We start from the raw sequence: 12,704 nt of genomic DNA, 5'->3' as shown, positions 1-12,704 counted from the left end.
CAGCTATGGTATCTCGACATGGCACAGCCTGTGCCTTACTTTCTGGTCCAAAATAAATCGATCAGTCATTTTTTATTTGCTATTGCTATGTCAATAATGCTTAGAAATGTGTCATATATACTATTTTTGTCAGAACTACTGTAATATGGCAAGGAAATTAAATTACATGAAACTGTGGACAATGAGGGGAAAAATGGATGAGAGCCTTTTCTGACAAAAAAAAAAAAAAAATCATAAACATTGCCAGGGAATGGGGGTTCCTTACCTGTAATGTGCTAACATTAAAGAGGTTTGTAGCACGGCAGATTGTTGTTCCCTTGGAAACAAATCAGTTCAAAAAAACATGGCAAAGATTTAATATCCTTATTAAAACAGAAATATTCCTAAAATATTTCCATTTTAATCTCTTAGGGGCCAATCCTGCAGATCCCTTTCATGTATCATTTTCAATTAAAGAATTTCATAAAAGGCAGTCAGATGGGGTCTTTATCAACAGTCTGAAAGTGAAGTAGAAAATAATATTAACAGCTCTTCTGTGTCTTGTATCCTGACTTGAATATTAGAGTTTTTAAATCATGTCATGTTGAGCTTTCACTGCCTTCAGCAATATAGTATCACACTTGGAATTTTATTAGTTCACAAGTATCTGATTATGTGAACACATGGAAATTAATCACTAGCAGAATAAAATCTCCAGTGCGAGCAAACAGGCCAGTGATAAAACAGAAACTTTGATACTGCGGCAGAAGAGGATCTAAAGTTTGAACCCTGCATAGACTGAGGTGTCAGTTCATTGTCTGAAAAAAGGCAGAAATTACTTGCTGAACATGAGTCTTGAATGCTCCAAAGGTTTTGAAATACTCACCTTGGTGTAAATCAAAAGTAAGTGTAGTGCAGTCAGTGGTGATACACTGGGAGGGCCGAAGTCAGGCCGAGAATGACTGAAAGGAGGTGTCTGCAAGAGACTGCCTTACACTAGACTGTGCAGCTCTTTGTTGACTCCTGTTTTAAAAATTCCTACTAAAACTGTCAATTATGAACAATCAAATGACCCAGCAAGCTGCACTTCTCTTGTGACTGAACTCAATTACAAAAACCACCAAAATGAACCCATAGAAATGTTAAGGCAAGACAGTATTCCTGTGGATGATCCTCCCGATGGTACACCCCAACCAACCGAGATCCCTGACACACAAAAAAGAAGTGTCTTTCAGTGCAATCCACTCCGTTGTGTACCTCTGCTATCTGCATGAATGTGGTGGTGGCATGTTACCTGCAAAAGTCATATTGTCCTGATGGTTTCCAAACCATGCGCACCTGGTCTAGAGTCCTGGCTATCTCAATGCTGCACTTAGGGCCCCTACACACCACTTCTAAGAGATCCAGCAGTGTCAGTACGCGGGAGGTACTGCAGGGCATTCAAATTAGTCAGGGCAGAGTGCCGCTTCTAAAGGACCAAATGGAAGGATCTTCACACTTTATGCATACAGATGAATAAAAATCTAGTATATGGTCAAAAGTTTTTCACATTTGAACATGTAGTTGCAAGGATTAAACATATTGTTCTGAACTCTTAACAGTTATGTACACTTGTACTACCAGCTCCTACTTATACGTATTTTTACATGTTACAAAATAACTGTTATTTTTCCTGTTTATCGATTTTCTTGTTGCCATTCTCTCAGTCACCTCTGATGAAGGTTATGGGAAAAAAAAATTACATCACTGCTCTTCAAGAACACACATCTGCACTTTCATGACTCACACCACATAACATGTGACACATCCCAGACAGTCCCTATCTTTTTGTATCATGAAGAAAATATACTGAAAACTGTAACAGCTTTTGAGCAGAAGTACTAATGTGGCTTTTGCAACACACATCATTTGTCAAATACAGCTATCTCCGTGCCCACATGATGAGTTACCACGTCTCTTTAATGTACATATTTGCACTACCTTATTCGTTCACTTTACGAACTATGATCAGAGACTCAAAATGGTCCCTCAAAAACATGACTATGCAAACACAGAATAACAGAATCCTAGAATAGTTTGGGTTGGAGGGGACCTTTAAAAGTCATCTAGTCCAACCCCCCTGCAATAAGCAGGGACATCTTCAACCAGATCAGGTTGCTCAGAACCCCATCCAACCTGACCTTGAGTGTTTCCAGGGACTGGGCATCTACCACATTGCTGGGCAATCTGTGCCAGTGTTTCACCACCCTCATTGTGAAAAATGTCTTCCTTAGATATACTCTAAAGTTACCCTCTCTTAGCTTAAAACTGTTATCCCTGGTCCGATTGTAACAAGCCCTGCAAAAAGTCCTAAAAGCCCCTTTTACGTGCTGGAAGGCTGCAATAAGGTCTCCCCACAGCCTTCTCTTCTCCAGCCTGAACAACCCCAACTCTCTCAGTCTGTCTTCATAGGAGCAGTGTTCCATCCCACTGATCATTTTTGTGGCCCTCCTCTGGACCCACTCCAACAGGTTCGTGTCTTTCCGTTGCTGAGGGCTCCAAACAATATTTTAGGAATCCAGGTATCAGCTTATCACATCAGTTCTGACACTCATGGGTCTTAGTGTTAAAGTTTAAACAAAAAAAACCCACCTCAAACATCAGAATCCAAAATAATACTGAGCACTTACAAGAACAGAAAATTAACTCTATATAGTATTTATCTTATTTTGAAAACTCCACTTCTGACTGAATCATAAAGCATGTAGAATTATGGAATTCTAGTGCTGTAAAGTTACAATAGCATTTGACAGTTCCTAGTGTATGTCTCAGTGGAATCAAAGATGTTAAAATTTGTCATTTTGTCTACACTATGTTTATTACAGCAAGTGATACAGTTGAGGAAAAAGAGCTAAAGCTTTCTGGCATAAAATAATTTCTTTGGGTTTGCAACAGAAGCAGCAAGCTTCAAACTAGCTGCCCCTGGTTTAAACCTGAGGAAGATCTTACACAATAGCACACCTCTTTTCTCATGTATCCAAGTTACTTCTTTCTCCAGAACTGCTTCTCTCACAAAACCTGCTGTACCTTGGTTATGACATGCCACTAAATTTGTATGTGACTCATAAAATGCCAGTGTGATATGCCTTTTATTGAAACACTTCAGACTCATTAGTGTGTTTGGATAACAAAGAATGTCATAGTTTATATTTAAATGTTCAGATTCACTACAAATCCAGTTCTCCCTGAAAATATTTGACACCTTGAATAAATTTGGTGAAAAGAGAATGGAGCTTGCTCTTTCATGATCAAGACTCTTCCAGGGTTTGTAGTGGCTTTTTCTTGCACTAGTTCCTTGCACTATTCACAACACATGTAGGTGGCACACAGTCTTGTCAGAAAGCATTTGCTCCTTGAGCAGTTTGCCAACAAACTGGATAACAATATTCTTGAATAGTGTTTGACAACTTTTAAGATGGTCTCTGAGCAAATATTGCAAAGAGAAATTATAGACCTGTGACCCAGACAACCCAATTTGTTAAGTCTCCCCATCTCATAATTGGAAGACCCTGTTAGCAGACATCAGTTAATTAGACAGCTGATCTCTTGAGAAAGTAACCGCCAATACTTAAAACATACACCTTTCGGAGTCATTCCCTACCACAACTCCACACGAGAACTTCAAGGTAAAAAGTTCCATTTGTTCAAAAAGAAAACCCAGCAGAAAGCTAGCTAACGTAGCTGGACACAACATAATTAACAGACTCTTGGGTGGGACTGTCTGGGTTTGGCAGCCTCCTGACAGCCCTCAGTAAGATGTTAAAGCGATCAACACCTGACATCTGTTAGCAAAGAGGCATTCTGAGGTAAAGAGCAACTAAATCTAAAGAAATCAGGTACTTAGACCAGTTTAACTTTTTCATGAGGTGATATCCTGCCTGACACTGTAATCTTTCTTCCTGGAGTGACGCAAGACTTAAGTAAAAGAAAACATCTTGTAGTCCCTCCATCCAATATGCAGTAATTATTTTTTAGGCGAAGAACAATGAAGAATTATTTAACCCCTTTTTAAAAAGGAATAAAAACAACTTAAGCACTACACTTGTGCTAATACCTAAGCAACCGTGATTCTTAAAAGGAATTCCTTCAGTGCTGCCCTGCTATGAACACAAAAAGTTACCTGAAAGAAAATGATCAATTCTCCTGACTACTGAGGCAAAGAATATTCATAACAAGAAGCTCCAATTATTTGGGTTCTGTATATGCACTTATTGAGGCTTTGGGGATGGTTAATAAGAAGAAAGAAGAAAAGGCAAACACCACAGTTACAGGTGAGAGGTGAACACTTTGAAAGCAGTAAAAGACTGCTTTCATTTGCCTTTGCATTTTTAATGTGTCAAGGATGTGCTTTATTTAAAAAGGCCAGGTTCAGAAAATATTTTTGATCAGCTTATCAAAACCATAAAGAGAGAGACAAATAAATTTTTAAAGGGGCTAAAGGAATAGGTATTATTCTATACTAGGTATCACACAGAAAATCCTAGTAAGTACTCATCACATTGTCATCAGGGCTCTTCACAAAGCTATTGAATTGAATAAAAAGGAATACTAAAAATCACAACTATCCCTGTTGAAAAAAAAATTAAAATTAAAAAAATTGGTAACAAGAAACACCTCCCCCCCAATAACGCTTTTACTAATGGCCAAACCAGTGACCATAAACAAAGATATAACAACCTGTTGTGTTTTTTTTTTTAATATAGCATTTGCTGTGCTCTGCATAATAATGCCAGTTACCTTTACACTTTTTTTCTTCTTTTTGGTATTCCTGGGCACTTGACAGGACTTGAAAGTTTGCTTTTGTATGGCCTGGCTGTAAAATTGTGCTAGTCCACGTTGAAGCATGTCGACATTGCAAAAGCTGCTGTCCGTTCCTCTGGATATGATAATTTTTGGAGTGTCTTTTCCTACACAAACGGCTTTCTGCTATGCCCACTACATTCCATTTCTGATTTCTGTCAGGAAGGTGAATCAGTCTGTCCCATGACAGGAGGCCACATCTTGGATGTTTGGCAAATACTGCAGGGCTACAAACTGTTGGCATTGCCAAAATCTTGCTCAGGTGTGGAGTTTTGGAAAGTGGTTCCCCAGCTCTCCTGATGCTGTGGTATTCCCATGCATCTCCACTTGACCGCACTGATACGATGCAGAGCCTTTCAGCCATGCCCATTCAGTCACCATAGCTCCCCTTCGGTACAAGTAAATATAAAATTTTCCCGTCTGTGAATCCTGAGCAAGTAGGCAGATCTATGTGGACAGGCTAACACTAGATGCAACTTTCACAACATCACAACTACAACATGGGCCTCAGGTCAAGTTACCACCAATTTATTGCCTTGCCCGTATGATCATTTGAGGTCTTGTAGGTCGAGGCTGGTCGTGAACAATTTTCAGATACTTAAAACACAAAACATCAAGGATTCAGCCTTGTTTGACTTTGCTCTTATCGTAGGCTGACCTGAGGGACACTCTGTTACCTAAGTGTGACATTCTTATGTGGGCATGCTTAGCAGTTCCGCTTTTGCTACCTACTGCCTTTCTCTAGTTGTGGTCACAGTGGACTATCAGAGACGCTAATTTTATCACAGGAGTTTGGACATTTGGATCCAGTGTAGATGGACAATACGAAAGCTGCATTATTTGATCTAATTAGTCATAACGATTAGGCAAATTTATTTATTATTTGCTACAGAAGAAACTGAGATAGCACTAGTTGATAAATCTGTAAACCTAAATATAGACCATTTTCTATTTTTGGGTAGCAAAACTAAATGCTATCGAAATGACACATCAGAGATTATATTCTACATTTAAAGAAATTATTTTATATTATATGTATAAATATTCAAATACAAAATAGCTTTCTAACTTGCATATAGAAAATAGCAAATTCCAGACATTCGACAAGTGATATCCACTGTGGTTTTAATCATAGCAAGATTCTGTTATTTTGATGGACCTAAGAGTTAATTTTACATACATTTCACTCGGTAAAGTAATTCCTTATACATATTATTATATTCTAAGTTTGTAATTTCCTGATTAAAATGATTAAAAATAACTTTGGATTTCAGTTACCAGATTTATGATAGTACTTCTGTTTCTGAAAGTTTTAAGACTTCTCTTAAGTGGAACATTCCTAATATTGAACATATTCAGAAGACTTAATTTTATGATTTGTATGAAATACTGTTATCCTGTTCTAATCCCTGATAGTATATATAGCTTTCCTCAATACCTTATTTAATTTTAAATGTAAACACATACTTTTTTTTCTGCTGGGAGTGTAAGCTCACCTGGTATCGGGAGTTAAAAGTCCATTCTTTTTACACACTGTATCTCAGCTGGACATCAATAACATGAATTTGTATGAGAAACTATCTGGCATCACAGACCCCAATCCATAAGGCAGTTGAGTTGACTACAGAATTTGCACTTACCTACTTACTTCTGGCTTTATAAATCTGCTCTTAGTTCAGACTTGGTTTTCTTAGTAAAATTGAAAACTAAATGCAGGTAATATGGCAAGAGAATATCACTTGTAGGAGTATAATCAGATTTAAAATAGAATAGTGAAAGTAACCTAGAAAGTACTAGGCAATTTTAAAAAACTAAAAGAACAGACTATAAAATGTTTTTTCATAATTTGAACACTTTTATGTCTTCTGGACTTCATAATAAATTTAAGCTCAGAGGGAGAGACTGGATTGTTCTGGTAAGACCCTCTGGGAGCTACACAGAATTCACTTATAAGATCTGAACTGAACTTGGCCACTTCACTTATTTTGGCATGGAGAGTAATGTGCACTATAACCCACCCTTCCACTAGGCTTTGTGTAACCTCAGATAACATACCCTTCAGTACAAGGCTACTCTCCTCTTCCCTGTCTTCCTTCACGTTCTAGTTATCCCCCTGCATGGATAACACAGCATCTTTATACAAATGCGAGAGCCAGGCACGTGCAATAGATATATAAAAAATGCAGGCATTTCTGTAGTTCACTCATAAATAGATACTTCCAGGCAATATGAGATGACAAGCAATGCCAGACAAGCGTGTTGTGCCTGCACAACATGAGAAACAGAGAGATGAGAAGTTTTTATGCCCAAAGGGAAAGATGCAGCAAATTAATTGAAACAAGTAAAGTACTTTATAACTTGAGCAGTCAATTTCTTGAGCAGCCCACTGACCATAAACAATTCTTGACCTTGTTTTAAAAAGCCAGTTATATCCTCAGTTACACAGTTCTTGCTATTGGACCTGGAAATGAGATCAGCAATTCATGATCCAGGCGGTTCAATCATGTTACGCAAAAACTTCTATATCTTTTTCCCAAGTTTATCTTTGATATTAAAGGCCATCTTTGCTGTCTTTTAGCCTATATTATGCAGATTTGCTTTACCTTTGGTTTTAATTAAAAAACATACACTCACTGCAATGGTAAAACTTTTGTTCTGCCAAGGATTCAGAGGGGATGTCACACAAGGCTTACAGATGTTTAAGTTTAGCAAGAAACTCTAAAACCCTCCTTAACTTAAAAAAATAAAATTAAAACATATTTTACAATTTCTGTGTTTGCAAAGCATTTGTAGGATTTTAAAATATGATTCTAGACACATTTAAACTATGAGATGAATCTGATTCTATTATAGCTTCTACCATTTGGAACTTGCCCAGGCAGAGTTTACAAAGGCTAATGCAACATCAAGCAGTTTTATCCTCTCTTTTCCTGTCAGTTCCCTCTGAAATTTGTCTCACTATTTTGACTCCTATGCTAGCTACAGTTTATTTAATTTTACAAGCTTCCACTTTATTTCACAAATTCCCTTCAGTCACCAGGGACATTTTACATTCAAATTTTGCTAGACAAGGATTAAGTTGTAAGGAAGTACCACTGAGGGGTATCATATTTTGTCTCCTTTTCTTGTACTTTCTACACTGTGGTGCAGCAGATGTATATGTCCTAAATTACCATTCAGCTTATTAAAATGTTAAATTACAGTTTCACTACAGGACTACATTATTTATTCTACTCCCTTTGTTTTAACGTATCATGCCTGATTTTCTCAAAAGTGCGCCTTTTTTTTTTTTTTTCTTTTTTTTTTTTTTCCCCAACGGAGAAACGGAGAATGTTTAAATCTCCTACATCTGCTCTTGGTTTTGTCAAACCAAAACCCTTGATAAAGTATGATAATGTAATTTTGTCTGAGCTCCCTAATTGTAAAAGAAGCATCTCTTTCTCCCTCTAGCTACTGCTAAAATGGCTATAATCAAGGCAGAATGCAGTACAGCCTACTGGGATGAATCATGACTAAAATCACAGGCCCTATTTCAGAGTAAAGAGGGACTAATAAAAAGGCCCTAAAGCTCTTCTTGTCAATATAAGTAAAGGAATCCTCAAGTAATTTCAGAGATATAAAAACAGCACATCATAGCAATAACTGGCACCTGAGCAGTCAACAGTTCAAAACCTTCTCAAGTTCCCATCAGAGTGTCTTTAAAGGTAGGTTTGTTTTATAGAAGCAGAAAAGTTTTAGTAGATGAAGGGACCATTGAGCTAAACTAAAAGGACAGGTGAGGAGAATCCCTCAGAGGTTGTTTATTACAGGCAAAGACAAAGACTCCTTATGGGTGATTACAAAGGTTGGCCTGTTCTCAGATATGCAGTGTTACCTGAATGTCACTATATAAAGGACTATAAAAACAATGGAACAATTAATTTGTTTTCATCTCAGTTATATGCTTTCTTCCCTACTTCTTTACTAGTATCTGCCAACAGTGGTAAAGGAAGAGATACAAAAAGCCTCTCCCTTCTTTAGTACGTCTCAAGAGAAGGGAGTCATAGCTTGTTTCTTCCAGAAAGATGGGAGGTGGTAGCCAGCCAGCCAGGAGGACAGTGTTTCTTGCTGGAATGAGGTGTGTATCTGTCCTGAACTTTGACCCTGACAAAAACTCAGGGTGCAGAGCATAGGACCAAAAAGCACACTCAAAAGAGTGCCTGTACCTTGTGCTCACCACAATGACCCTTGAGGCACCCCATTAAATCCTCCCTGCTGTGCCCTGCGAGCTACACCCATTTTTCCCAGCTGGGGATCTGCCCTGTTACACCCAAGGCTGGCATTTCTATTAGTATTATTACTATTACTGCTTTATATCACAGTAGCTCCAGCTGACAGCTAGACCCATCAGTCATGAAAGCTGCTGCGTGACCACACTGGCAATCAGTCGCTGCTCCTCAGAGTCTACATTGCTCCCACTTTTTGGGGCAGTACAAACATTTCTTTTTTACCCTCAGCAGCAGGCTATCACTTATTTTCAAGGCAAAAGGTAAATCAACAAGTTTTAGGATGTCAGAGGATTGCTATATTTACAGTTAAAAATATATTTCCTCTCACAACAAAAAGTTATTTTACATTCCAAAAATGCTTACAGCCTGTAAGAATTTCAACCTGTAGCTGATCAAAACAGTAGCAGTAGGTGAATATATTAGCAGTCTCTGAAATGTCATTAACTTGATTGCAAACACAAAGATTGACAAAATTGATTCTTATATAAAGTTTTGCCTCTTCTCATATTTGAAGTTTGCTGAAAACAGTGCATCAAGGGCAACAGCACTTTACTTTTTTTTAAACATTGAAGTATGCAAGCATCTAAGGACATTTAAGTGGGTTGGCTTCAGAGAGATCAACTAAGGCAAATGTAATCAGGATTAGGACCGATGGGTGCATAGTAGGTTGATCAAGCAGCCTAGCTTTGTATGGACCCAGTCCAGTAACACTAGATGATTTTTACCTAATGACTTAAAAAAAAAAAAAAGCAAGCAAACTACAGTTAAAGGACACACCCCCCCCAGCAAAATTAAAACCCGATTCATGTTTTGTACAAGCATTTTAAGGCACACAAAGTAACTATAAGTAAAAGCATGTAAGGTTTTTGTGTGTTTGTGGTGGGAATGGTCAGACTATCTGTGCCAGACAAGGCTAAGGTTTCAGTCCTTCTCAATGTTGCAGTCAGTTCACGGCATTTTCTTTTCTTTCCTTTATTTTGCTTCTCTCCTCTTCTCTTTGCCTCTCCTTTTCTCCTTTCCCTTCCTTCCCTTTTCTCCCAAATAACACCAAAGCATTTTCTTCTTATTCTTCCTTATCAAACATGGAAACACTTCACAATAGAGTTTCACAACTTTTAAACTAGGTTCATGTGATCCTTGCGTAGGCAGAAGGATGGAGCACAGCTAATACAGGCTAGCAAGATTCTTTTTTATAAATATGCAAACCCTGCCTTCATATAAGGTGCTAAATAAAACCTTTGAGACCATGTGATTTCTTTCCTAAACTTTAAAATGTAAAAATGATAGTGACTATAAGAAAAAAGTGTACAATGACAGAAAGGGACTGTAATTAGCAGGTGGAACTAGTGATGTCTACTGAAACCACTAGGTGATTCCCAGTATTTCAGAAACATGTGTGTGTATGTGTATTCTTATGGAAGCAAACAGTGCCAGGATTATTTAATCCAGGACTGTTGTACTGTTACTCGCTGTTACCACATTGGTGATATTATAAAATATCTAAATATTACATTTTAGAATACAGCTTTCAATACAAATGAAATTTCAATATTTTCAAACAATATTTTGGATAAAGATTACATCATGATGAAAGAAGAGTGTGCACATATTACAATAATTTTTGTAAATGTAATTACAAGATTTACAATTTGTAAAGAGTTTTTCATATGTAATAAAGGTAACATTAAGAAACTTGCAATATACAGTGTAATAGCTTTATCCTTGTTCTTGCTGACAGCTATCTTAATGAGTTCCTCAGTATGAACCAGTGTAATCGCTTTTTAAAAACACACTGAATTTCTATTAACTATTAAAGTAATACTAGACATATACTTATCTCATCAAGAACATGAGCTTGACATTATGCTCAGATTTCTAAACATAAGAAAAAATTAATGAGAGGAAAAGAATATCCAGAAGAATGTGACAGCTCGTCTGTAGGTTAACCAGAGGCAGGCTCTAAGCACAGAGAAGCAAAATGCTTCAGGGTTTTGGTATGTCAAGAGCTACCTGAAACCCTCTCCTTAGAGAAACAAATAGGACTTGTGTACCTGAATATGGAATCTTGTGACAGCTACAGTTACAATAAAAATACTGAAAGGAAGGAATGACCAAAGCTGTATAGGAAAAAGCAGTAAGATACCAGGATACACAATGGAACTAGAAAAGTGTCGTTATCCAATGCATTTGACCTTCTCATAGTTCTGTACAACACATGGGAGGGAGTTTTGCTGAGAACAAGGTATACCTGAGCACGGAAGCTCTGTTCAAACCACAGGGCTCGCCTGGTTACTGTTCTCCAACAGGAGCTGTGAGCACTACCCGGGGGAAGAGTAAGAACAAAGCAAGCAGATAGGAGTTCCCACCGACAGTCTCCCAATCCCCAACTACTGTCAGCCTAAGGGACTGCCTGAGCCCCTGTAGCCTATCTAAACTGTAGTAACACCAAAGAGATCTCTCTTTGAAGTGCAGCCCAGTCTCCTGTTGCATACACTTCCTGCATTCACAACACACTTTGGCAAGAGTTCCAGTGCCTGTCTCTCTTACGTGCAGCACCACCTCCCTCTGTTTTAAACCAAGATTAATTTGATGCCCAACAGACAGCGATCCACCTCTCCAGGACTCATTTTGCAGACCACTGCTTGTGTGAACATGGGAATGTTAACAGATTTTTACCCTCTTTCTATTATGTTGGGGAATTCTTTTAATTCCTGGGAACATACTAAAATAAAAGTGAGAAGCCAAAACATCATTTCCAGATCATGCATCAAAATACCATAAAATAGATCTTTAAAAATGTGTAAGTTACAGTGAAATCATTTGGGAAATCACTCAAATCACTTCCACAAATCACTTCAAATCACTACCACTGTTTTATAAAACCTTGATTCTGAGTACTGCTTTTGCCATGAGCTTTCAGATCAATTCACACAGTCTTTCCTCAATTCCACACTGGACCTTCCACTCCTCCTCACCGAGGAATTGACAGTATATTTGGCCACTGTTTACTAACAGCAAATCCTGGAGATATGTGAACATAATTGAAGGTTTCTGTTTTTTTCAAGATAATAAAACAGTTCAAGCTATTTTAGTTCTAGAATCGCTTAAAGAGAGGCCCTGTATCTTGAAATAACACCTCCTGTTCAAGGACTGAGGTTTGAGCAATGGCCAGGTAAAAAAAGAGTTACTAAAACTAGCAGTCTTGACAAATACATAATTTGTGAAAGTCAAAAAACAATAAATCAATAAATAAAGTTTGCCCAAATAATGCAGTCAAAGGCTTCTTCAGAAAGACAGACAAACTGGGATATGAAGAGAGAATTCTTTAAAACTTGAAATAAACTGAAGCTTGGTACAGCTCTAAATAGTTTTCAGACATGTGATTACATCCGTAACAAAGCAGATCTGAAAGTCTGGCCTTCATGTTTAGCAACCTTTAAAAATTTCCTTAAACATTTGTTGTCTTTTATGATAAACACTGTAGCAAGTCTGATGGTTTTAAAGAACATCATCAGAAATGCATTTAGGGAATGAAAAAGCTATTTTGTTTATATGGAAAAAAAACCCCAGAAAATGCCTGATTGGATACTAGCTTTCCTATAGTTCATCAACAGCTTT

The 12,704-nt window shown here is 37.6% G+C and overlaps 1 protein-coding gene across 1 annotated transcript in view; it reads right to left on the bottom strand.

Moving 5' to 3' along the window:
• The window catches only part of THRB (thyroid hormone receptor beta), a gene marked incomplete at its 5' end in the record, with an annotated part of 35,296 nt that extends 30,020 nt beyond the window's left edge, over nucleotides 1-5,276 (bottom strand). Inside the window, one exon of the mRNA XM_082014703.1 lies at nucleotides 4,756-5,276. Within this exon, the coding sequence (XP_081870829.1) occupies nucleotides 4,756-5,188 (433 nt within the window). The remainder of the gene's footprint in view (nucleotides 1-4,755) is intronic.
• Nucleotides 5,277-12,704: the final 7,428 nt, after the last annotated feature.

Source organism: Phaethon aethereus, assembly GCF_964289735.1.
Source record: "Phaethon aethereus genome assembly, chromosome: 2".
Lineage (NCBI taxonomy): Eukaryota > Metazoa > Chordata > Aves > Phaethontiformes > Phaethontidae > Phaethon > Phaethon aethereus.
This window is presented reverse-complemented; position numbering and strand designations above follow the sequence as displayed.